This window comes from Leuresthes tenuis, unplaced genomic scaffold (assembly GCF_036924035.1).
Source record: "Leuresthes tenuis unplaced genomic scaffold, fLeuTen1.0.hap1 SCAF_14, whole genome shotgun sequence".
In the NCBI taxonomy this organism is placed as follows: Eukaryota; Metazoa; Chordata; class Actinopteri; order Atheriniformes; family Atherinopsidae; genus Leuresthes; species Leuresthes tenuis.
Window position 1 is genome coordinate 3,929,790 of NW_027325368.1, and position 25,884 is coordinate 3,955,673.

Genomic DNA, 25,884 nt, shown 5'->3' on the forward strand with positions numbered 1-25,884 from the left:
CGTCATCGTGCGACTCACTGACGTTTGCAGCAGACTGAAGTCTACGCTGCATCTTCCAGCTGGATGGACAACATTTATCGGCCAGTAATAGGAGGGTTTCTGGTTCGATCGGCCTCAGATTGCAGCTTTGTTTGAGTTGGAAAAAGGTGGATTGTTGCTGCCTCAAGGGGAGAAATTGAAGAATCTCTGGGTGAGGGGAGAAGGGAGCAGGAGATTGACAGTGCACATGTTTTACATGCATTAGAACAACAGCAAATCCTCACATTTAAAGATGGCTCATTTCAGGACAAGCATCTGAGGCTCAAACATCCAAATCTACTGGATGGTGCAGGCTGCACAGCACAAATATAGATGGATGGATGATAAAAGGAGAGCGAGGACCTGATTGAAACCTCAAGGCGCTGCCGCTGTAAGAGCTGCAGGGAGGAGGAGGAGGAGGAGGAGGAGGAGGAGGAGTCCTGACCTCCGAGCTTTCCGAGGTGACAACACAGAGGGAAGCGGAGACCCAGGAGACCTGAGTGCAGATTCAAGGAAAGATGAATTCACTTCAAAGTGTGTGTGGACCGATGTCCTCTGGGCCTCTCCGACCGATCAAAGTCTGGCAGAGTTTCTGATTCTGAGCAAAAGAAAATAGAAAACACAAAAGTGCAACAGCAGCCAAAATGAAGCAGCAGGGCAGAGCTCAGCCGACTGATTTTCTGTCCTTCAGCAGCCAAAGTTTAAAGGAAAAACAGAAAGGAGGAACAACAGCAGAAGCTTTCTCCAAGAAAATCAGTTTCTGTTCACCAGCAGCATCATTTATGACACCTGAATACAGATGCTGATCAAATATATGATCAGGTTAATACCAATAAGCTCTGAGCTGCTGTATGAAGGCAGAAATGTTCACGAAAAGTGATTCATGCTGAGTTTAGAAGAAGAGTTTCAGTGATGACATTTGTGTTAAAAGACTGGAATATCTCATCTAAATATGGAAAAAAGTAAGAAATTATAAAATAAAGATCAATGTGGAAACATAAAGACAAATAAGTAAAAGAGTCAATCGATTTTTCATTGAAGTTTCCATTTATATGTTAATTTATTTATGCATGTTTTTGTTTCTATTTATTATCCATTTGTCTGTTTCTGCTTCTGTCTTTTACCTTTTACCAGTGTTTGTTCTGGACCAATCAGATTAGAGTCACAGTCTGGTTCCACCCCCTGGTGCTCTGGACCAATCAGATTAGAGTCACAGTCTGGTTCTGCCCCCTGGTGCTCTGGACCAATCAGATTAGAGTCACAGTCTGGTTCCACCCCCTGGTGCTCTGGACCAATCAGATTAGAGTCACAGTCTGGTTCCACCCCCTGGTGCTCTGGACCAATCAGATTAGAGTCACAGTAGTTCCGCCCCTTGGTGCTCTGGACCAATCAGATTAGAGTCACAGTCTGGTTCCGCCCGCTGGTGCTCTGGACCAATCAGATTAGAGTCACAGTCTAGTTCCGCTCCTTGGTGCTCTGGACCAATCAGGTTTAAAATCACAGTCTGGTTCCGCCCCCTGGTGCTCTGGACCAATCAGATTAGAGTCACAGTCTGGTTCCGCCCCCCCTGGTTCTCTGGACCAATCAGATTAGAGTCACAGTCTGGTTCTGCCCCCTGGTGCTCTGGACCAATCAGATTAGAGTCACAGTCTGGTTCCGCCCCCTGGTGCTCTGAACCAATCAGATTAGAGTCACAGTCTGGTTCCGCCCCCTGGTGCTCTGGACCAATCAGATTAGAGTCACAGTCTGGTTCCGCCCCCCTGGTGCTCTGGACCAATCAGATTAGAGTCACATGTCCTTATATTTATCCAGATGAATGGTTAGTGTGAGTGGATGAAAATAATCAAGCGTCACTATAATTTCAGACTTCTGAAAGATCACACCTTACTGTACTTCCTGTGTAATATAAAATCTGGTGACGCAGCAGATTTTGTGACCCAAACAGGAATTAAACCGTGTCTTCTCCAGAAAAATGCCAAACTTTTCCATCTTCAGAAATAATTTAATTTGAAGACAGAACCTTGCTTTTTGTGTCTGGACTTTGAGAACTTTGTTGCCCTTATTTTATTCTTTCATGTGAAACAACACTGGAAACAAACAGCTGAACATCAGGATTTTACTTTAATTAAAAACGGTTCCACTGTTGCTTGAAGTTTTCTGTACTTTCAGGAGTTGAAAATAAGTTTTCGATTTTCCATCTTAAGGAACTGTGTCAGGAGCTTTGTCATGCTAAAGAAGTTGGTGGTGCTGTCCTCATTATCTCCATAACTTCAAACGTGTTCCTGTTTCTCGGCTTTAGTGAAGCAGAGAGTCTGAGCGTAGATGTTTTTATCTGAACCTTAGAAACTGAACACAGCTCAGGTCTCCTATATGAGTGGCGGCACCTCAGGGTCGTCCTCAAACCCCTCAGAGAGGTGATCCGTGGCAGCAGGTGGCCCCACTCTGGGTGTTTCCAGTGGTCCCGGTCTGGTGCCGTCCCGTGGCACGATGTTGGCGATGTCAACAGATCTGCGTTTGCTGGGATCGACTTCCAGCTTCTCAGGAACGTTATTTTTCCTGTTGAGTAAAAAGATAAGGACTTAAGGACTGAGTGAGTACATGCAAATTAGGTGATTCAATATACCCTGACCTCTGGGTCAGATTGAACACTTTTACCCTGCAGCCTTTTGAAATCTTGTTGTCAAAATGTAAAGTTTTCTTAAAATCCAAGTGCTCTGCCATCCTGAGGGCTGAGCTGCTATATATCATAAAACTGCACAGATATTAGCTTGATTACAGCTGCTAAATGCTTTTAGGAGTTTAAAAAACACAAGCAGGGGTGTGCATAAATGCATAAATAGGCAGTTCAATCCATAACAATGAATACTTTTAAGTCAAATCTCTAAGTAACTAGCAGTAGAATACATGGCTTAATTGCCTGAACTCATATGAAAAATGTCCTGATGAATAAGTGCTGTAATTCACTTCAGCTTTAGCACAAGCACGTCACAGTCTGCACTGCAAATTAAGCCTCCTTCTGTAACTGTTGTACGCTATCTGTTCATAAAGTGGGACCCGCAGGCGAGAGAAAATGGATGAAATGTGCTGATTTTCCATGAAGAATGTGGATATTTTAATTTAATCTCTGCACAGCAGCTGACAATAAACAGCAGCAGGACACAAGAGGAAAAGTCCTTCATTACTCTGCATTCTGCACTAGTTTATTGAGAAGGGAATAAAGCTGCCAGAGGACAGTAAGCACACTGGAGCCTTCAGTTGCAGCAGAAAATTAACTGTGCTGCAGCTTTCCAAGCGGGGAAGTCATTTGGCAAATTTTCCTCCTGATAGAAAAGAAGAGTGGCGTCTATTTTTGAAAGAAAAGTTTCATAATAGGATGATCAAACAGGAGTTTAAGCGATTCTGCATCTTCTATTAAGCCCTAAACGTTCTACAGTAAGGTAACACTCACCTTACTCCAAGAACAGATACAACTCCAATAAAAATGGTCCCTTACATCAGCAAAGGTCCAGTGAATGTAACAAGTCTTACAGCCATAAATACACGTAGTCGGTTTCTGTCAGACCTCGAGTCCAAATGGTTCAAGAACAGCTTTAGATTTACTGGGCATGTCTTTTTAGGCATCTTTAGGTGGTTTTTTAGCAGAAATGATCTGTTCTTGAACCATTTGGAGTTATGTGTCTTTATGGACCACTTCACATCATTCAAATCTCAAGAACTTTAGCTTTCCAACAGGATATAGCACGTGTAGGTAAATAGAGAAGGAGGCTGAGGAAAACCCCAGATTTGTTGTGAAATATTAACATTAATGGGTTAGAGCAACAAGTGAAGATTAGATCTCTTTTAGCAAAGGACTGAGGTCATTAACACCAGCTCGTCTGAGCAGAAGCTTCAGTTTCAAACTGATTAACTGAGCCTTACAGTTTTCTCTTTTAAGGAACCCTCTTTTGGAATTAGAGCTGTTGCTAATAGATTAAAGTGTAAATTCACAAATAATTGATTGTAAGAAAATGGTCGATTCATTGTCGAATCGAATCCACCCAGAAATGTGAATAACAGACATCAATGTACTTCAAAACGAGTCAGAAGCACAGGCTCACAGATTATTCCAGTAAAGAACACAAGACATCCACTTTCTCAGCACGATGTAATGTGTACTATGGTGTGTCTTTGTGAATGAGATGTGATGTAAGCTTGGTAGTTTGTTAATTATTTACTTTGTTTAGTCTGTCGGTAGCCAGTGAGCTGCTGACTCGAGCCAATAATCAGGCTGATGGGGTTCTTCACTTCGCCGTATTTTCATATTAAACAATCTCAACATCACCACTCCAGCTACGATATCATGCAATCCCTCGGTGCCCTACATTTTTCTCGAATGATGACATTACACAATGACATTACCAAGCCTTTGGAGTTTGCTTTTTTTGGGGAATTAACAGGTTGCTCCATCACTGCCGTTAAAGGTGAAAGCTGCCGTCGTAGCCAAGAGGAGAAGCCAAACACATCCAAAACATCTAAATCAGTTAAGCTGACCTGCTAAAGTAACCAAAAAAAAACAAGCTCCACCAAAACGGCTTTGGAGGTGGAGTTGATCTGTCTCTTAAAGTTAAAATGCTTCAATTGTCCTGTTTGCTGATTATTCAACCTGTACATTTAACTGTAAATCCCCTAATATTCCTGAAATAGAACTATTTGTCAAACTCCAGGTTACTAACATCCCAGCACCATTAAAATCCCTGCAGGAGCCACTGAGCACGTGTGAAACTCTGCAGAAGTCCAACTATGACGAAGCTTTTCCCAGGACTGAGCTCCTGCCGGGTTATCGCTCTCACTTCGGTAATGGGGATGTAATCGAGTTGCCACTGGCTGCTTCGACAACATCAGCAGGTTCTGTTTTGTGTCCGCAGCCACGGATCCACAGAGGATCAGGTTTGTGAGGTGATGTCACAGGTCTGATCTTAATCCCATCAGCTCATGCTCAGATAAGAACCAGACGAAACAAGTCACGTTGATGTCATGTTCTGCTCGTCTGGATGGAGAGTCTGATGTTGAGATACTGAGTTCCTTCCTGATGAGGACTTTTATATGTTTGTCGAAGCAAAGATAAAAACATGATTTAAAGATCTTCATGCCTCGAGAAGCTCTAATGGGCGACTTCCAAACGTAAATGGAGAAATTACAGATAATCGCTTTAATACTCAGAATAGAAACACTATTTATACACATGATTTCAGAATAGACTGCAGACACAGCTGATTGTAATCATAATTTGGTTCAGAAGCAGAATCCATGACAGGAGTCCATACTCCATCGAGAGTATGGACCATGTAGATTTTAAAAAGTGGACATTAAATTACATTAAACTTGACTTTTATTTAATTCCAGACACGTTTGGTCTCTACAACTTCATCTTTGTGTTTAATATGAACTCATTTTTGCATTTCAGGCCTGCACACAAAGTTAGAAAACCCTGTAATCATGATTTGGTACAAATAAAAGAATCCACAAAAGGTCTTTCGGGTGCAAAGATGATCAGAAGATCTTCAGTTTGTCCACAAATGTGTTAGAAAATCATTGAACTGCTTAAAAATAATGTTCTTTCAAGGAAACACTGGAAGGGATCTGCATATTTCTGCCTCTACAGAGCAGAATATCCCTAAAGCATTCAGAGAATCTGGAGGAGTTTCAGGGTAAAGGACAAGGGAGCAAGCCTAAGCTGGACCCCGTGACCTCTGACCCCTCAGACGGCGCTGCATCAAGAACCGTCATTCATCAGCAGCTGATAGAAGCACATGGACAAGGGATTACTGTGGAAACCTTTGTCCAGCACCACAATACAGAGTTCCATTCACAAGCTTTACTGTGCAGAGAAGTAGCCTGATGTTAACCTCGTCCACTTCTCTGGGCTCGGAGGCGTCTGGGATGGACCGTCACACGGTGGAAACGTGTGCTGTGGTCAGACCCATCAGTATTCCACATCTTTGTTGGAAGAAATGGAGCAAAGAGCAGAAGCAGCATCCAGCCTGCTGTCAGCAGCCAGTCCCTGCAGCCAGGCTCTGTGATGGTATGGGGTTGGATCAGGGGGCAAAGCTCATTTCCACTTCTGTGACGGCAGCATTAATGCAGAAAAGCTCACTGAGATTTTACAGCAACATATGCTGCCTTCAGGGCCACATCTTTTCCTGGGACGTCCCAGCATTGTTCAACCAGACGATGCAGAACCACATTCTGACACATGGCTGAGGAAGAAGAGGAAGAAGAGGGTTCAGGTGCTGGACTGGACCAACGGAGAAGGATGATGTTGGAAAACTTGGGACAAAATAACACCTGAAACTCTTCATCATTTGGTGTCCTTAACGCCCGAAAGTCTTAAGTGTTTTGAGAAGAAGTGAAACCATTACAAAGTGATGAAAGCTTTACTGACCCAACTTTTTGGAACGTGTTGCCGGCCTGAGATGTAAAGATTGATGTATATTACCAGATAAAAGGCAGGCGGTGAGATAAAAGTTAATTATTTCTACAATAAAATAATAATAATAATAAAATAAAAGTAAAAGTAAAAGCTGGAATCACAACAACAATGACAAATGTAAAGGAATGTTCATAAAATCCCTTAAACTGACAACACAGTGTGGGATCTCCATTAATTTTAAGGTTATTAATGATGTGGACTGGATGGGAGTTGGCAGGTCTAAGCTTAGCTCCAGGTAAACCTCCCTATAAGAGATGGATGGAGTCATTAGTTAGCTCCTCAGCTAATGCCCTTTCTGGTTCGGACCCGAGGCAAAGACCCACCTGGTCGTTATGTTTCTCAGGTAATGAGGAGCGTTCAACACCTCATTGTCAGACTGAGTAATAATGAGAGCCTCAGAGGGATAACGGCACATGGTGCCATGTTCACGAAGTCTTTTGTTGGCAAAGGGAAGGGGTCAAAGGTTAGAGAACTAACACAGGTATTCTTTTGTGAACAAAGATCAACAATCAAGTCCTCAGGGACATGATCACTGAGTCTGTTTGTTACGGATAGACTCAACTCATGTGGATCAAGGGATTTCTGTTGGCCTTAAGAAGCTTTACTGACCCTGAAAGATGCACAATGTGCAGTTTTTAATGTGAAAAATGTCTGAAACCCAACAAAAACCCAAACAATTCTGATATCTGATGAATTGTTTCAAGTCAAAGTGCTGATTCTCATGTTTCGAATGTAGGAATATGAAGCTTTTCTGTGTATCATGTGTCTGGGGTGAAACTGTGGGGAGCTTGAGCTTTTGCTTAGTCATCTGAAGAGTTCTGTTCAGCCTCTGGGAGACTCTGTCCGACATTTTTCTCCATCTTCCAACGTTTAATCAATAGAAAATGTGCAGATAATTTCAGCCCCGAGACTTACGAGGCAGATGGAGCCTTTAAGGACACTGCTGTCACGGAAAATAACAGCAACATTTCAGGATGGAAACATAATGATGACACGAACACGTAAGAGTCTCGGTTTGTGCTCTGTAAACAGATCAGGATGTATGGCCTTTAAGCTTGTTTAGGGTCTCTGATACCTTTACTTTGTACAGTCTTATAGCTATAAAATGATGATAAAATGATAAAACTCATTGTTTCTGTTCAGATAGACAGAAAACTTTTTATATTTTGTGTTTCAATGAGAGGTAAAACATGCGGTAAAAGTTGCGAAGGGGTGTATTTTACAGTAAGACATGATATTTCACTTGCCAAAAACAAGTACCTTATTTTTAAGGCGCACTTAAAATCCTTTAATTTCCTCATAAATTGACAGTGCGCCTAATGCATGGATTAATTCTGGTTGTGCTTTCTGACCTAGAACCGATTTTATGTGGTACCCGGCGCTCAAAAATCTGTCAAAATGTTTTAGCACGGCCTCGGAAAGCTGCGAAGCTGCACTGCTTGATGGATTGAGCATTACGGGCCACCGTAGTCACGAGCCTGGCGGAGTAATACGAACATTAAGGTGCATTCATTTATTCATTTTCTATACCCGCTGCCCCACAAATGGCTCCTGTTCAGAGACATGCTGACGAAGCGGATTCAAACTCAATGCTATCAGTCAAGTTTGACTTATCTGAGTTTTATTTAATTTAATTTAATACGCTTTATAGCCCAAAATAGTCCTTAAAGCCTCAACAAGCCAAACAGTAAGTAAAGGCTGAATTAGTAAGTGAAGGAAATTAAGGTTTAGATTGAGGTGGGTCAGATATGACTGGATGAGGCCATGTAGCCTTTGAACAAAGACTCGTTTTATGCTGTTGGAGCTGGTAAACACTGGTAAACACTTGCTGTTGCAGTATCCTGTCGGAGCTGGTAAACACTGGTAAACACTTGCTGCAGCAGTATCCTGTTGGAGCTGGTAAACACTTACTTTGCAGTATCCTGTTGGAGCTGGTAAACACTGGTAAACACTTGCTGCTGCAGTATCCTGTTGGAGCTGGTAAACACTTACTTTGCAGTATCCTGTTGGAGCTGGTAAACACTTGCTGCAGCAGTATCCTGTTGGAGCTGGTAAACACTTACTTTGCAGTATCCTGTTGGAGCTGGTAAACACTTACTTTGCAGTATCCTGTTGGAGCTGGTAAACACTTGCTGTTGCAGTATCCTGTTGGAGCTGGTAAACACTTACTTTGCAGTATCCTGTTGGAGCTGGTAAACACTTGCTGCAGCAGTATCCTGTTGGAGCTGGTAAACACTTACTTTGCAGTATCCTGTTGGAGCTGGTAAACACTTACTTTGCAGTATCCTGTTGGAGCTGGTAAACACTTGCTGTTGCAGTATCCTGTTGGAGCTGGTAAACACTTGCTGTTGCAGTATCCTGTTGGAGCTGGTAAACACTTGCTGCAGCAGTATCCTGTTGGAGCTGGTAAACACTTGCTGTTGCAGTATCCTGTTGGAGCTGGTAAACACTTGCTGTTGCAGTATCCTGTTGGAGCTGGTAAACACTTGCTGTTGCAGTATCCTGTTGGAGCTGGTAAACACTTGCTGTTGCAGTATCCTGTTGGAGCTGGTAAACACTTGCTGTTGCAGTATCCTGTTGGAGCTGGTAAACACTTACTTTGCAGTATCCTGTTGGAGCTGGTAAACACTTGCTGCAGCAGTATCCTGTTGGAGCTGGTAAACACTTGCTGATGCAGTATCCTGTTGGAGCTGGTAAACACTTGCTGTTGCAGTATCCTGTTGGAGCTGGTAAACACTTACTTTGCAGTATCCTGTTGGAGCTGGTAAACACTTGCTGCAGCAGTATCCTGTTGGAGCTGGTAAACACTTGCTGTTGCAGTATCCTGTTGGAGCTGGTAAACACTTGCTGCAGCAGTATCCTGTTGGAGCTGGTAAACACTTGCTGCAGCAGTATCCTGTTGGAGCTGGTAAACACTTACTTTGCAGTATCCTGTTGGAGCTGGTAAACACTTGCTGCAGCAGTATCCTGTTGGAGCTGGTAAACACTTGCTGTTGCAGTATCCTGTTGGAGCTGGTAAACACTTGCTGTTGCAGTATCCTGTTGGAGCTGGTAAACACTTACTTTGCAGTATCCTGTTGGAGCTGGTAAACACTTACTTTGCAGTATCCTGTTGGAGCTGGTAAACACTTGCTGCAGCAGTATCCTGTTGGAGCTGGTAAACACTTGCTGTTGCAGTATCCTGTTGGAGCTGGTAAACACTTGCTGTTGCAGTATCCTGTTGGAGCTGGTAAACACTTGCTGCAGCAGTATCCTGTTGGAGCTGGTAAACACTTGCTGCTGCAGTATCCTGTTGGAGCTGGTAAACACTTGCTGTTGCAGTATCCTGTTGGAGCTGGTAAACACTTGCTGTTGCAGTATCCTGTTGGAGCTGGTAAACACTTGCTGTTGCAGTATCCTGTTGGAGCTGGTAAACACTTGCTGCTGCAGTATCCTGTTGGAGCTGGTAAACACTTGCTGTTGCAGTATCCTGTTGGAGCTGGTAAACACTTACTTTGCAGTATCCTGTTGGAGCTGGTAAACACTTGCTGCAGCAGTATCCTGTTGGAGCTGGTAAACACTTACTTTGCAGTATCCTGTTGGAGCTGGTAAACACTTACTTTGCAGTATCCTGTTGGAGCTGGTAAACACTTGCTGTTGCAGTATCCTGTTGGAGCTGGTAAACACTTGCTGCTGCAGTATCCTGTTGGAGCTGGTAAACACTTACTTTGCAGTATCCTGTTGGAGCTGGTAAACACTTGCTGCAGCAGTATCCTGTTGGAGCTGGTAAACACTTACTTTGCAGTATCCTGTTGGAGCTGGTAAACACTTACTTTGCAGTATCCTGTTGGAGCTGGTAAACACTTGCTGTTGCAGTATCCTGTTGGAGCTGGTAAACACTTGCTGTTGCAGTATCCTGTTGGAGCTGGTAAACACTTGCTGTTGCAGTATCCTGTTGGAGCTGGTAAACACTTGCTGCAGCAGTATCCTGTTGGAGCTGGTAAACACTTGCTGCAGCAGTATCCTGTTGGAGCTGGTAAACACTTGCTGTTGCAGTATCCTGTTGGAGCTGGTAAACACTTGCTGCTGCAGTATCCTGTTGGAGCTGGTAAACACTTGCTGCAGCAGTATCCTGTTGGAGCTGGTAAACACTTGCTGTTGCAGTATCCTGTTGGAGCTGGTAAACACTTGCTGTTGCAGTATCCTGTTGGAGCTGGTAAACACTTGCTGTTGCAGTATCCTGTTGGAGCTGGTAAACACTTACTTTGCAGTATCCTGTTGGAGCTGGTAAACACTTGCTGCTGCAGTATCCTGTTGGAGCTGGTAAACACTTGCTGTTGCAGTATCCTGTTGGAGCTGGTAAACACTTACTTTGCAGTATCCTGTTGGAGCTGGTAAACACTTGCTGTTGCAGTATCCTGTTGGAGCTGGTAAACACTTGCTGTTGCAGTATCCTGTTGGAGCTGGTAAACACTTGCTGTTGCAGTATCCTGTTGGAGCTGGTAAACACTTGCTGTTGCAGTATCCTGTTGGAGCTGGTAAACACTTGCTGCTGCAGTATCCTGTTGGAGCTGGTAAACACTTGCTGCTGCAGTATCCTGTTGGAGCTGGTAAACACTTGCTGCTGCAGTATCCTGTTGGAGCTGGTAAACACTTGCTGCTGCAGTATCCTGTTGGAGCTGGTAAACACTTGCTGCAGCAGTGAAGCTGCACTTCTGCATCCAGTTACTTTCATGTCTGTCAGTTGGCATGAAGAAAAAAGTTGTGTTTTCGAGCAGGAATCAATAGATTACGAAGATTTTCTTCACAAACTGACGTCAGACTGTTGCTTGTTTAAAGAAATTTTGGATCAGCTTGGTGTGAACCGTGTAATTTAACCCTTTCGATGTTTCAGTGACTGTTCTTTAGCTAACAGAACATTTATGGACGCCCATCTACCCCAAAGCATCTCTCACACACAGTTTAGGCAGCTAATGCTAAAAGAAATGATACTTTTGCCAAAAAGAGTCTCTCCAACCGCCAGACATTAGGGAGTTAATCCTGTCATAATGGACTTAAAATGTAATGGGTTTACTGGTTAATAATTAATGGAAAATGATTAGTTTTGAGCTACTCCAGGTGTTTGGATAGGAATGCTTCTAATATAAGAGACTTTGCACCCGACTTTGACCCTTCTGAATCCAGACTGGGACGAACTCACTCACGACTAGCTGCAGGTTTTAGATAATGTGTGATATTTCATCATTTCACAGATCAATCCACACTCCACTCTGCTTTGTCTCATCAGAAAAATCCATTTGAACCTCACTGTGACCTTCAGCTCTCTCTCCATCCACGTTCGACTCAGTCTTTGGGAAAGCTCGGGGGTCAAAGGCGGCTCCTAATCAGTCCCAGCGCTGAAATCACTCAGCATCCAGCAGCATCTTACTGCTGTGTGGGAGCAGCTTCGCATTTTTATCCCGCTTTAATTTCAGGGTGCAGGATTGAGCTGCGGATCTTTATTGTTCTTAATGGGGGCAGCTGAAGGACAGGAAGCGATTCTCAGTCATAAAATGACGAGGATGGTGATTGTGAGGTGATGAGAGCAGCTCCAGGCTTCAGCAGGGTGGAGGTAAAGCTACACCTCAGTGAGACCCACAGACTTTGTTTAACAGGCCGATGGAGCCGCTATGATGTCACCTGATGAGGATCGTTGGTTGTGCACATTTTGAGGTTGTATTTAAAGGCCTCAGCCTCTTTTTGAGTTTTTAATTGATGCCGCTTCACTTAGAATTTGATTGTTGAAGCTCAACTCTTCCTGGCTGGGTTCCAGGAAGAAGTTCAAGGTTAGAAATAAAAACTACTCCCAGACTTCCTTCTCCTCCTGGGGGATCCGGCGGCGTTCCCAGGCCAGAGGGGACATATAATCCCTCCTGGACAAACCAGAAAAGCCTTCAAAGCGAGGTGATCAGGATCTCTGAGGCTGAGCCCAGCCACCTTCTGAAGGAGGGCTGAAGGTCACGGAGACTCGTCCCCGACCCAGAGGGAGCGCTCCACCCTTTCCTTTTAACCCTGAGGTTCCCAAACCAGAAAGCCTTCGTGCTTCATTGCTTGTTGGTGTGCTGGTTGGCACCGTCGCCTCAGAGGTTTGATTCCCAGATGTGTTCTCACCTGGTTCTCCGGCTTCCTTACGCTCACCAAACATGCATGTAAAGCTGGCCGTGCACTAACGTTACGACAAACTCAAACCTGTTTAATATGATCAGAAGTATTTGGTCTTTTTTATGCGTTTTCAACAACACGTGCGCCGCTGTCCCTCCATCAGCGTGCTCTGATCCCAGCAGCATGAATCCCTGCACCAGTAAATCAGCGGTGAGGCACTGTTTTTATCTCATATTATTCTCACTCTGCTTTCTTTCTGCTCTCGATGTCAGTGGGTCACATTACTATAGTAACTAGATTACTGCAATGCACTGTACATCGAACTGAGCCAAACATCTGTCCACCGCCCACAACTGGTACAAAATGCTGCTGCCGGGCTCCTGACTAACACCCGTAAACACGACCACATCACACCTGTGCTTTACTCCCTCCGCTGGCTACCTGTAAAAAATAGGATCCAGTTTAAAACCTTATTTGTTTTCAGCACAGTTAATGGCCCTGCACCCCCCTACATAAGTGAAACTCTGAGGCTGAGGCAGAACTCTCCGCTCTGCTGGTAAACATCTGCCGGAGTCCCCCAGTCCAGGTGTAAGCAGTGGGGGGGTCTGAAATCTTGGAATACTCTGCCCACTGACCTCAGCTCAAAGCCAGATTAAAAACAGCCTTATTTAACAGCTTTTCTGCATTTTTAAAATGATATGATCAATAACAGAGGCACGTTATTGATTAGGCGCCCCCTCCCCTTCACACCCCCTCGCCACACAGAACACTCGCACTACACGACTACATAATTGAAAGTCATTGTAACCTTATTACAGTAATCTGAGTAATCTGATTACAGTGATTTAAATAATATGACTACAGTAATCTAACTAAAGTAATCTGACTACTGTAATATAAGTTTATGATTACAGTAATCTGATTACAGTAATCTAAGTACTCTTATTACAGTAATCTGATTACAGTAATGTGATTACAGTAATCTAAGTATTCTTATTACAGTGATCTAAATAATATGATTACAGTAATCTAACTACAGTAATCTGAGTAGTCTGATTACTGTAATATAAGTTTATGATTACAGTAACCTGATTACAGTAATCTGATTACAGTGATCTAAGTAATCTGATTACAGTGATCTAACTACAGTAACTTGAGTACTCTTATTACAGTAATCTGATTACAGTAATCTGATTATTGTAATCTGATTACAGTGATCTAAATAATATGATTACAGTAATCTAACTACAGTAATCTGAGTAGTCTGATTACTGTAATATAAGTTTATGATTACAGTAATCTGATTACAGTGATTTAAGTACTCTTATTACAGTAATCTGATTACAGTAATGTGATTACAGTAATCTAAGTATTCTTATTACAGTGATCTAAATAATATGATTACAGTAATCTAACTACAGTAATCTGAGTAGTCTGATTACTGTAATATAAGTTTATGATTACAGTAACCTAATTACAGTAATCTGATTACAGTGATCTAAGTAATCTGATTACAGTGATCTAACTACAGTAACTTGAGTACTCTTATTACAGTAATCTGATTACAGTAATCTGATTATTGTAATCTGATTACAGTGATCTAAATAATATGATTACAGTAATCTAACTACAGTAATCTGAGTAGTCTGATTACTGTAATATAAGTTTATGATTACAGTAATCTGATTACAGTGATTTAAGTCATCTGATTACAGTAATCTGATTACAGTAAACGAAGTATTCTTATTACTGTAATTTGATTACTGTAATCTGATTATTGTAAATTTATCATTGAATTGTTATGAATGGGGGGGGGGGGGGGGGGGGGCAGTCATGTGTCTGCATACCCACACACTGGTCTCCTCTGTCATTTACAGACTGTGGTTTAAAGACCCGGGCTCTGTGATTGGCTGCCCACCGCTCCACTGCACAAGAAGGGGCGCCAGAGCAATCGCGAAATTTATTTATCTTTATTTATCTTTATTTAACTTACCGGCTTTTCACTGAAGCTGTGGCTCACCTTTCTGCTGTTGTCTTGTGTTATATGTGATCTGCTTTTCAATCTATTTCTGGACTTGTGAAGCACTTTGGTCAATCTCCGGTTGTTCTAAGGTGCTACGTAAATAAATGTTGATTGATTGAAATTTAAGATTGGTTAGACATAAAAAATGAGCAGCTGTTTGGTGCTTTGAGTGTCTTCCTGAAGCTCAGCGAAAGATACGTTTTACTGCCGTGAGAGCAGCTTCCTTTAAGTGTGACGCTGCGGTCAGGGTCATCAGCATCATTAGCAGAGAGCGACATCATCAACACGGCTGATAGCGTGAACCGTGCACGGAGTTTAATACACAACAAGCATCTGTAATTAAGACAACAGGGACTTGATAAGTGGAGGCATTTAAAGATGTGTGTACTCAGCTGAAGGCCAAACACAGACCTGATCAGTTCATACAAACACAAAGAGGCTGCCTGCAGGCTTCAGCTCCTTAAGTCTCATTAATATTACAAACATCTCATTCCTTAAGACTTTAGCTGCTGTTGAAACAGCAAATATAACATTGTCTTAACAGGCTGATGTAGATCTGATGGTGCTTTTCTGTTACATGGTCGGGCTTAGTTTGGTTTGGTTCTGTTGGAAATATAAATATAGATAAATATTGTTTTTCCTTTGTCAGGATTTGTGCTTTTTCTGTTTTATTTTGTGACTTTCTGTCAGAGTTCCTTGTTTTTTTTCGTTTTTTCTTGTTATTACTCTGTTTTTCTTGGTTTCTAGTCTCTGTTTGATGGGCCTCACTTGTTGTGCTTTTGTTTTACATTAATCTGATGCAGTCTTTGTGTTTCAGTTCTGGTCTCAGTTTAGTTTCTAGTCTTCATCAGTCGCTGTATCAGTTCCTTTGGTTTGTTTCCTCAGCTCTCCTGCACACCTGTCTTTAGTTAGCTGGGATTAGCTGCTGTCCCTTCTGTAAATAAACCCCACAGTTCATCTCAGTCTGAGTGTTTCTCTTATTTTCCCTTCCTGTCTGCACATCATGGAGATCTCCGTCTCATCAGCTCTGCAGCTGCTATCAGAAAACTCTACCTGTTGATGTCCTCCAGCGAGCTGCTGCGTCCGCTTCGATGCGCTTTGCGTGGACGTGTGACGGTTTTTATCACTTTGATTTCCCCTTCAGCCTGAAAGAGAACATCAGAGGAGAATCGGTTCAGGAGTTTTATCTGCAAACTGCTTCACTCTATGATTCCTGGGCTGTTTATTGCCACTCTGACGCTTCGGGATGTAACCAAAGCCATACGGGTGATCAATAGCAGCAGCTCTGCAGTATCACCTGAGTCTCTTTATAGACACTGAAGAGTTCCTCCAGTAAACCTTACACAACTTTGTCTGTAAGAATGAAAAAATAAATCAGGGTTTTGGTATCAAATCTCTGTTTTTCATCATGTATTTCATTCATTCTGATGTTTCCACCTGCAGGTGAACAACACCCTACATTTGTTCAAGTTTTTGCTTCTTCTTGTGAAGCCGTGCTTAATTTTCCAGTAAATACCCAGGTCCATTTGCTCGTGTTTACAGGGAACGTTGGGCATAAAATCATCACATCACAAAGAGGAGATACTAAAAGATGAACCGGCTTCGTTCACAACTAAATAAAACAACAGAAAACATGGCTTAACACAACAGATCCTTCTTTATCATTGATAAAACTCTCCTGACTGTTTGTTGTTGCAATGTTTCCACCAGAAATCAGCAAAAATCAGCTCATTATATGTGAGAAAATGTCACTTTCACTGTCACACGTTTTATGTTTTCAGGTAGTTTGAAGGTGTTTTGTCCCTTAATCAAAGTGGAGCACAGAGAGGCAGCTGGACTTAAAAATGTTCTTGGTCTTTATAAGCGTCTTACAGAAAGCTTACAGGTACCTCTGTAAAGGAAGTCCGAGGAAATATTAAGCTTAAGTGATTAAGATCTATCCTGTGAATGTCTTCAGCTCATTTAATGGAAATAAAACTAATAAAACTAAAGATATTTAACATCAATTAACCCCGAATCCAGCTTGTGCGTCACCTGTCGGCCTCTTAAAGTTTTCCAGCGTCCTGTACCTGGCTCAGGTGTGCACGTGTAGGCAGAGTGTGCACGTGTAGGCAGAGTGTGCACGTACCCGGGGCATCGTCAGCACCAGATGTCCGGTGGTTTGGGACCTCAGGGCCGTCGAGCTGTCGGGCTTCACTTCAGCCGGCAGGACGATCTGAAATATCTGCAGAGTGAATTATTCAAAACTTTAATTAACAAGATTAATGCGCTGATCTGGTCCCGATGCTGTCCCAGTGTGTCAAATGACTTTAATCATTAGCGGGTCTTTTTATAGATACACTTTCCAGAAAGGACCTGGGAGAGAGACCAGAATAGCTCCGAATGAGAGCAGCGGCAATCAATCATCAGAGCGAAATCCTGTGAAAACTAAAGCCAACCATACAGGAGGACAAATTGGGCATAAAATTAGACTTCTTCTCATTTTTCAATTTACTTTTATTTCCAACTGAATGGGGGTATTTAATGGAAGTTACGCAGGGAAGAGGCAGTGAGGAAGGAAAACTCAGATGTGGCAGATGTGATGTACACTCCTCACAGATGATTCGTCCCCGAATGGGCTCATATTAAAAGGGATTTTTAAAGGCTTTAGTTGATGTATCGCTGCATAAATCACCCCAAATGTGCAATAAGCCAGACCTCAGGCATCAAACAACCTTAATAAATACTGGAAGTGGAGCCGGGGCGTTCAGGACTCTGCAAAAAGTCCAAAACTGCAGGGCTCAGCATTGATAAAGTTCACTGGAGGGGTTTTATTAAAACTATCCAGGTCAGGGACAGTTTTAACACTGGACTTCTACACCTGCATTGATCAAAAATGCCAGAGGAATATTGGTCAGAAACAGCCAAAAAAAAAAAAAAGACTGGAGAGAGCCAAAAATCCAACGCAGTTGAACTTATTCCGGAAAAAAGGAACAAACCTGAGTCCCTTCTGGAAAAAGTTGCACCGTACAGGCTTTTATTCACTATTTATTAAAAACACGGATATGGCACCTGGAGCCAAAGAAATGATATGTCATCACAGCACATGTAAATAACTTAATAAAAGTTTTTATAGTGTGGTTTTAGTAGTAGTTTACCGTTGATGGTACGCTGTTTGTTAGCTAGCTAGTTGTTAGCGCCGAAGCTAACTGTTTAGATTCCCACTTTAGCACTTTATCCCTGCTTTATCATCCATGGAGGGAAACATATGAGCGACTTTTCATGTAAACTGCTTGTGGTTAACTCAGATCATGCCGGCGGTCTCGTCTTATTGCAGCCAACCGTTTATTCCGCCGGTCTACGTCCTTTAAGATGGAATAAAACTGCATTTCGGGGTTTCTTTGTTGACTGATATCACAGCCGACAGCACAACATATTCCTGGCATCTTTCGGTATCTCGCTGACTTTCCTCCTACTCCACCTGTTGTAACGTGACAAAGCTGTGACCTCTGACCTGTGACCTGAGAGCTGCAGTCGGACGCAAACATGGCGGCGTGAAAATACAGTGACGTCATGTGGTCCAAATGAATTGATTTCAAATTTCTTCTGCACCTGCAGCCCTCCTTGGCCTTATCTTTGGGGAAATTCCCATCAGCCCATTTCCCACAGCGCCTTCTCAAACTTTAGTTCTTGCATTAGTGAATATGTTTTATAATCAGCTTTCTGTAGTAAATCTGCACAAAACACGGTATTTCAATGCGTTTTTTACTTCATAATAACAACTAACTTGATAACTTACAGCTGAATGTTGTGGCCTGCACAGTCCCTACTTGCTTCAGCATAATATAGAGTACACGCTGTAATGAGACAGTTTGTAAGGAGGAAGGAAACAGAATATATTACAGCTCTTGGACAATTATACAGCTGTTAAATCAGGCTTAAAGGTTGACCGCGGTGTGCTTGTGGGAGATTAAAATGGTCCCCACAATAAACTCCATTCTTATGATAACGTGTAGGACTGAGCTACAGTCTATTCTGCAGCAGATATCGTGCACATCCGCATATAAACACCTGACACGAGATAAATACATGCTCATTATTTGCTGACACTGAATTTAGCAGCCGATTGTGTCGGTCTCATCCCGACAGCTGCCGTTCCCGATGAGAGACGACCTCCCAGCAGATGTAATAAACTGCCATAACAACGTCAGAAACTGCGGTGATGATTCTGCACATTCTGACAGCCTTTATATGCTCTAAATCTATCGTGTGCCTCAACTCAGCAACAAGCTGCACCCTCTTGAACTCCCTGCAGCCACTTATCATATGAATCAATCCATACTGTCCACAAATCGTCACAGGAGGAGGGAGGGAGGGAAAACATGGAGGTGCAAACACAACACCATGATGTTATGATGACAGAGACTGCAGCAAGTTTTAGACATGAGCACAGCTTTGGTTTTACAGGCTTTTTAAGTGTTCGGCTGTGTAAAGCTGTGATGAAATGCTGCTGTGGGGCAGAGAACAAAGCAGAGCTTCACAGCCATGACACGTGGGGTGCTTCTTAGCCAGAAAACCAAATCAAGTGTGTGAGTAAACTAAGCTGTTCTGTTCAAATCAGCTTCACGATAAAACATCTGGGAACCGCTGTGTGAAAAAGCAGTTCGATCAAAAAGTTACACAAAGGCTCCGTTTCTTAATAAAAATGTTGATGGTAAAGCTCTTTCTTATCAAAACAGATTAAAATGAGGGTAAAAAAAGGATAAATGTGCTTTAAAAATCTCACAAGTGCCTTATTCAGGGGATTACACAAAACAAAGAGAAAATCCAAAGATTTGTGACAAATTCAGGCTCTATTGATAAAGTGAATGTGCTGTGAAAAAAACTAAAGCCTGATGAACAGATTGTTGCAGTTTTTGACAGACTGAGCTCATCTCTTTCCGATTTTACCATTTAATCAGACACTTGTAACACATTTTCCTGACCAGCGGTCTCTTCTGGTCGTATGAACGTCGTCTGTCACCCTCTGAAGGATGGCAGGAGTCATGTGACGCTGCTCCAGAGAGACGTTTGACAGTTGGGCTTACAAAGCATGCATCGCTGTCATCTGCTTTTCACATCCTGTCACCTTCCAACAGCCACAGAGTTCACAAAGTTCAGGAAAGCACAGACGAACATCTGTCGTTGTCATTCTGTAACAAGGCTTGTTGAATATTTCTTTATTAAGCAGGGGGGGGTGATGGTGCTTTGACACTGTGTGATGTTAAGTAGGAGCTGCTTCTGATGCAGTCTGGAGAAGATCTTCGACGTCACAGTGAGAAAACAGAGCTGCCCTGTTCAGGCTTTTCTGCACGGTCAGTGTTTCTGCTTCAGGCATCAGAGGCCAGCAAATCCCTGCAGTAGGCACAAGTGTCACCCAGACTCCCCTATTTGAATTAAATATGACACTTAGTCATTCATGTTTTTGGGGTTTGAAGCCAAAGGTCTGAGGGCGACACATCAAACGCAGCTGGAACAAATCACAATCTTTAAAATAGTGCCAGGATTCATAGCTGTAGCTTGAGAAGGACGATCCAAATGAAGGACAACTGAAGGAGGCGGCAAAGACGGGCAGTTGAGAATAACTTTCTTCCAAAATGAAGGCACTGCAGAGGCAGAAATTACCAAATGCAGACAAAACGAAATGATGGCGTAGATCCAGGGACAACAACGATCTGGCAAATGCCCGCGGTGACTGGAGAGCTATAAATACCGGGAGGGTTGATGAGTCGAGTGACACCAGGTGAGTGAGTGTCAGGAGACGGGTGAGAATGAGACCAGAGGCAAGACCAAGACAACCGAGGACATTGAGGGAGGAGGAAAAGAAACGAGAATACAACAGAATCTATGGCAGAAACTTCATCCGGAGTATGGAATGTTTTCTTTTGGTCGTTCACCGTGACCTGAGCCGGTAAAGCATGGCACAATCCATCTGAGTGTTTCAGCGTCAAAGACCTGGAAGAAAAATATTCTACATCCTTCAAAGAGAACCTCTTTTTAGTGTAAGGTAGCCTCCATAACCTGCTGGCCGGAGACATTGGAAATCTGACAATCAAAGCCCGGAGTAGCCTCGATATGGCAGGACCAGGCATGTGGTGAGCACAGCCCAGCTTGTTTGAGGGATTCACCTCTATAAACTTTACTGCATCACCAGCCTCTGGCTTTTCACGAAAGGATTTTGAGACTCTCTCGCTGTCTTTGGTTTTCATAATCCAGCCCAACGATGCGTTTTTCTTCCTCGGATGGGATCTTATCCACCGTCATTATCCTTCCATCAGCCTCTCCGACCCGGCCCCTGATTTCTTCAACACCTCCTCAAATTTACTGTCCTCTGGACACCTTCATGGTCAAAAGTGTAAAACAAAACAAAGCAGTCTTAGGGTCTGCTGCTGCTGCATCGGCCTTCAATGGAAAAACGGTTGGAATACAGTAAAAAATTCAAATATCACTATTTTTCTTTATAGTCAGTGAGGCATTTTGGCCCCGAAGGCGACCAGAGACATAAAAAAATACAAATCAATTTTGTTGCTAATCTTAGACATTTCCAAGACTCTCGACACCAATAATGACTCATCGAAAAGAGATTGTGTTAGTTTGGCATTTCAGAGTGGAGTTAATACTTTAATTAATACCTTAATTAAGTGGTCAAGAATAATGTCATGCAGTTATAAAGCAGTAGGATGTGCCGGAGTCCCAGCAAAGCGTGGCTGTTCAGCTGCTGCATCACCGAAGGTCCCAATACAACAGAATCTAACACCGAGGACTGAAAACTAAAACAGAATACAAGGAGTAAAGCTAAAAATACCAAAACCCAAACAAAGGCACGAGAAAATAACTAACCCAGAGCAAAGACAAAGAAACCAAAAGATAGAAACACTCCGGTAAACACGTCCATCTTCCTCAAAGTCAAAATCTGATAAATATCCTGCCATGTTGCACAAAACTAGCAGCAGAAAACTCTGTGTGAAGTTAGCCGACTGTCACAGAGCACGGAGTAAATAAACTGTGCTGCAGGGGGGCGTGTGGATGAAGTGGGCCCAGTAGAGTGCCTGTGTAGAAATCCCTCCGTTAGCTCTCCTATAGCTGCAAGTAGCCACATAACAGCAGCTATGAGCTAACAGAGCTATAGCACACGTTCATTCATTCATTCTTCTTAAAGTATTGGTGAAATAAAGACAGATAATGCCTTATTTAGAGGCTGCATTGTATGGAGTCCAGTGGCTGAAGCCAGTTGGTAGAAGGTTGGGTTCGGATCATTTTGGGTAATATTGACATTTTGACTGCAGCTGTTCTACCAGTGAGATAAAGTTCATCCAGCAGTCTAAAATGGTTTTTAGTAGTGGGGTGAAATTTAATTTGAACAACTCTGACAGCTTGGGGGAGAATGTTTATTCCAAAGTATTTAATGCTGCTAACAGGTAAGGGAGGGGGAGCATGCAGGGATGCAGCCATCCAACCCTCCCCCCCACTCAGTGGCAGGATGGTTGATTTAGTCCAGTTTATTGAGTAATCTGATCATTTTGAGAAATGATTAATGAGCTTTATGGCTTCTTGCAGTGAATTGGATGTGGACTGGAAGTACAATAAAATTTCATCTGCTCATGAGCTAATCTTGTGATGTAACTGGAAAACACAGATGCCTTGGATATTGTGATCCTGACCTATTGCTAAAGATAAGGTAAAAAAATAGTGAGTGAATGGTTTTGATATTATTCCATTTCTTTTTGTCTTTTTAGTGCCTTTATTGATAGTACAGTAAAAATCAATATCTACTCTTGAGCAAGTGCTCCAAACCCATCCGTGGGTAAAACCTGTTGTCTGGTAGCCTCGGTTGGGCCATCAGAAATCAGAGAAATGGGGCTGTGAACGGGCGGTCACTCCCCTCTCTGAAACCACTTCTTGGTTAACTCTTGATGGGCGGCCCTCTCACTAAAGCAGGAGCTTTTAAAAGCTCACTACAGCACACTGAAAGTATCGGAACTGCGTGTATCGAGACTTTTGTGTCTGCTAGTGTAAGTTTTTCTAAGTTTCTTTGCTAAAATCAATAGCTACTCTTGAGCAAGTGACTGAAACCCATCCGTGGGTAAAACCTGTTGTCTAGTAGCCTCGGTTGGGCCATGAGAAATCAGAGTAATCGGGGGCTGTGAACGGGTGGTCACTCCCCTCTCTGAAACCAATTCTTGGTTTAACTCTCGGTGGGCGGTCCTCTCACTAAAGCAAGAGCTTTAAAAACTCACTACAGCACACTGAAAGTATCGGAACGGAACGAAAGAGCCTTGTGTGTCTGCTAGTGTAAGTTTTTCTAAGGTCAATACTTGCTGTTGAGCAAGTGAGAAACCCATCCGTGGGTAAAACCTGTTGTCTGGTAGCCTCGGTTGGGCCATCAGAAATCAGAGTAATCAGGGGCTGTGAACGGACCATCGGGCCCCACCTGCGGACCATCGGACCCACTTCCATCAGGATAAGGATGTCGCTGCTGGGTGTAAGTTTTAAAACGTTCTCATATGAGCTTAATTTCTATTGATAAACAAATAATCACTCTACCTTTCTAATGTGAACTGTTCTGATTTCTAACTTCTAGTTGGGTTTAATGGACCTGACGGGACCGGCAGTTCTGAAGAAGATTCGGATGAAGGACTCCACAACTTTCTGAATCTGTGTGTTTAACTGAGAATAAAGTCTTTGTATTCGTATTCCTGTGTTTTCCCCTTCTTTTAAATACAAACCGTATGTTTAATCACATCAGACATGTTATCTCCAACGTTCCGGTTTAAGGCCCAAAGAGAGCAGATGATACCAAGATGTACAGGTCATGAACAGTGTCTTTATCCCAGAACTACATGGAGGAATTTTCTGAGCAACCCACTGTCTTTAAACATGTTGGACCTGCATCATTGTGCCTCAGAAAGGTCATCAGAGCGTGAACCTCAGAGCAGGTTCAACATATTCAGTTAATCTTTAACAGAGTGAAGATCTCACTGAACGCTGCTATGATGCTGGTTATCAGCTGACCAATCACAATCTGCCATCCAGCTGAACAAAAGGGTTTTTGGGTGTTCTGTTGATATAAATTAATCTTTAAAACGTTTATTTTAATTTAATTTTTTTTCCTTCACCAGCCCGCTTTGATCATCTTGTCTAACAAGCTTTATTCCTAAAAAAAACCCAATATTTCTTTAGTCAGAGAGGATGAGAATCATCAACAGATATGGACAGAAAACAGACCAAGACAGGTGTGTGTTGAAGGTGTACGGTGGTGCGTATAGATGAATATGTGGAAGTTTGTGTTGTGGTCTGTAAGTACCCTCCTTATCCACCAAAAAATGGATCCTTCCCACAGTTAGATATAGAGTAGTGATTTTGACCTTCAAAACTTACTCCAGTTACAGTCAGACTCACCGTTAACACACCCAGGTCAGCTTTATGTTTTCATTTCCTGGGAGAGCTTGAAGGTTTCCAGGGTAAGTCACCGTGGTGAAACCTGGTAAGAAGCTTCACGATGCTATAAATCCGGAGCTGAACCTGAACGCACCCTGATAATCCCAGTACAGACCCCCGATCCTCTGAGGGTCTCTTTTATTCAACTAAGTAAAAATACTGAAAACATTAACGTTTCAAAGCCAACAGTTTCTCCCAGTTGTTAAATGGAAAATCCGTAGTGGGCAGATGATATTAAAACAATACAACTCAGTGGAGAGGGCAGCTGGTGGTGAACGCATCCACACTGTCGCTGTTCCTACCTGCCTGGACACCTGGTGGCTCCTGCATGGATTTCTGAGCCACTTTTTGGACGGTGAGATGGGTCGAGAAGGTACCCACATCGAAGCTACTCTAAAGGAGCCAAACACCCAAGTAGATGGGAGGATGGCCCATCTGGTGCCATAGTACCAGTTTAAGAAGTTTCTGTGGAAGCTCATTCAGCCAATAAATGGGGAGCATTACAGGTGACTGGGACAATTCTTAAATACTACCATGTGGAAGGTTTTCGTCAAAGAAACTGCTATCTGTGAGTGGATGAACAGATTTTATGCCAGAAATAAGGTCCAGGTTTAAAAAACCGAACTTCACCTTTAATATTTATTCATATTTAAATTTCTAACTGTTCAGATATCATCTGGATAAACAGAGTTTACATGTTTACTGTAATGTTTTGTTTGTTTATGAATCCGATCACTTCTTTTCTATGTCTGATTGTCATACATGTTGCTAAATTAAAAAAATAAACTTTAGCTTGGATTTCAACGACTGACAGCAGCTGCCTGTGGCTGAACTGGTCAACTTCCAGAGGGAATAGAACTTCTCAGTGAAAAGCAGGTGAAACAAGCACAAACATCTCTGCAGTTCATGAACAAGGTGTGAAAACTCTCTCAGAGATGTTCTGATTCTCTACATCTAATTCACTTGCTTATCTTTTTATTTTCAAGAATCCAAGCACAGATGAGCCATGAATCGGCACCAACTTGCTGAGCAACACTGTGACCTATCGATGTTTGGACAAAGATTGACGGAGTGAGTTTCAGTTTGTGCTGCTGCCCTTTAAGAAGCTAGAAAAATGCATTAATAATACATTTGTCATGTCAAAAGCGTGTAGCCAAAAACCGTGGTGACACACTTCAAATATTGTGTTACTTCATCCAAAAGGTCATCAACTGATCCGGGTATGAGAAGCTCTGAGGCGTACCTTTCCTTTGATGCCGACTCTGGTGTATGTTGGCTGGACGTCTACGTCTATCAAGGAGGTGTCCATGTGTCTGTGAGGAGAGGCAGCAGAGTTTCACACAGTGTTTCCAACTTGAGTATTTACCAGTATTTCCATCAAGATTTGATGCTGCATCAGTGGCCGAATGGGTTTGATTTGTTGTAAACAACCACAACAAAAGAGTTGTTTTTATGAAGTGCTTCGAGCAGCAGGTCTTAGTACACGTCAAGAAGAAAAAAAACCTTCCACCCTGGACCAACAGCAGTTTGCCTTCAGGTCAACTGAAGGTCAACCTCACCTGGAGCAGCGAAAAAGCTGCAGCCATAAACTGAACAAGCTTGGACTGAACACACATCTGTGCAACTGGGTCTCGGACTTTCTCACCAGCGGACCACAGACAGTGCACATAGGTAACCCCACCTCCATCACCCCTTATCACTGGAGCCCCTCAGGGCTGTGTGCTTGCCCCCCTCCTGATTCTAATATCATTAAGTTTGCAGATGACCTAATCATATTAGGTCTGGCCGGAGAAGAGGA

At 42.8% G+C, this 25,884-nt stretch overlaps 1 protein-coding gene across 1 annotated transcript in view; it reads right to left on the reverse strand.

The window, feature by feature from the left end:
• Positions 1 to 2,082: 2,082 nt before the first annotated feature.
• Positions 2,083 to 25,884, reverse strand: part of dnaaf11 (dynein axonemal assembly factor 11) — a 44,479-nt gene continuing 20,677 nt past the window's right edge. Inside the window, exons 8-11 of the mRNA XM_072363795.1 lie at positions 25,330 to 25,399; positions 16,759 to 16,854; positions 15,684 to 15,775; positions 2,083 to 2,574 (exon numbers count right to left, since the gene is read on the reverse strand). Coding sequence (XP_072219896.1) covers positions 2,385 to 2,574; positions 15,684 to 15,775; positions 16,759 to 16,854; positions 25,330 to 25,399 — 448 coding nt within the window. The 3' untranslated portion in view covers positions 2,083 to 2,384. The remainder of the gene's footprint in view (positions 2,575 to 15,683; positions 15,776 to 16,758; positions 16,855 to 25,329; positions 25,400 to 25,884) is intronic.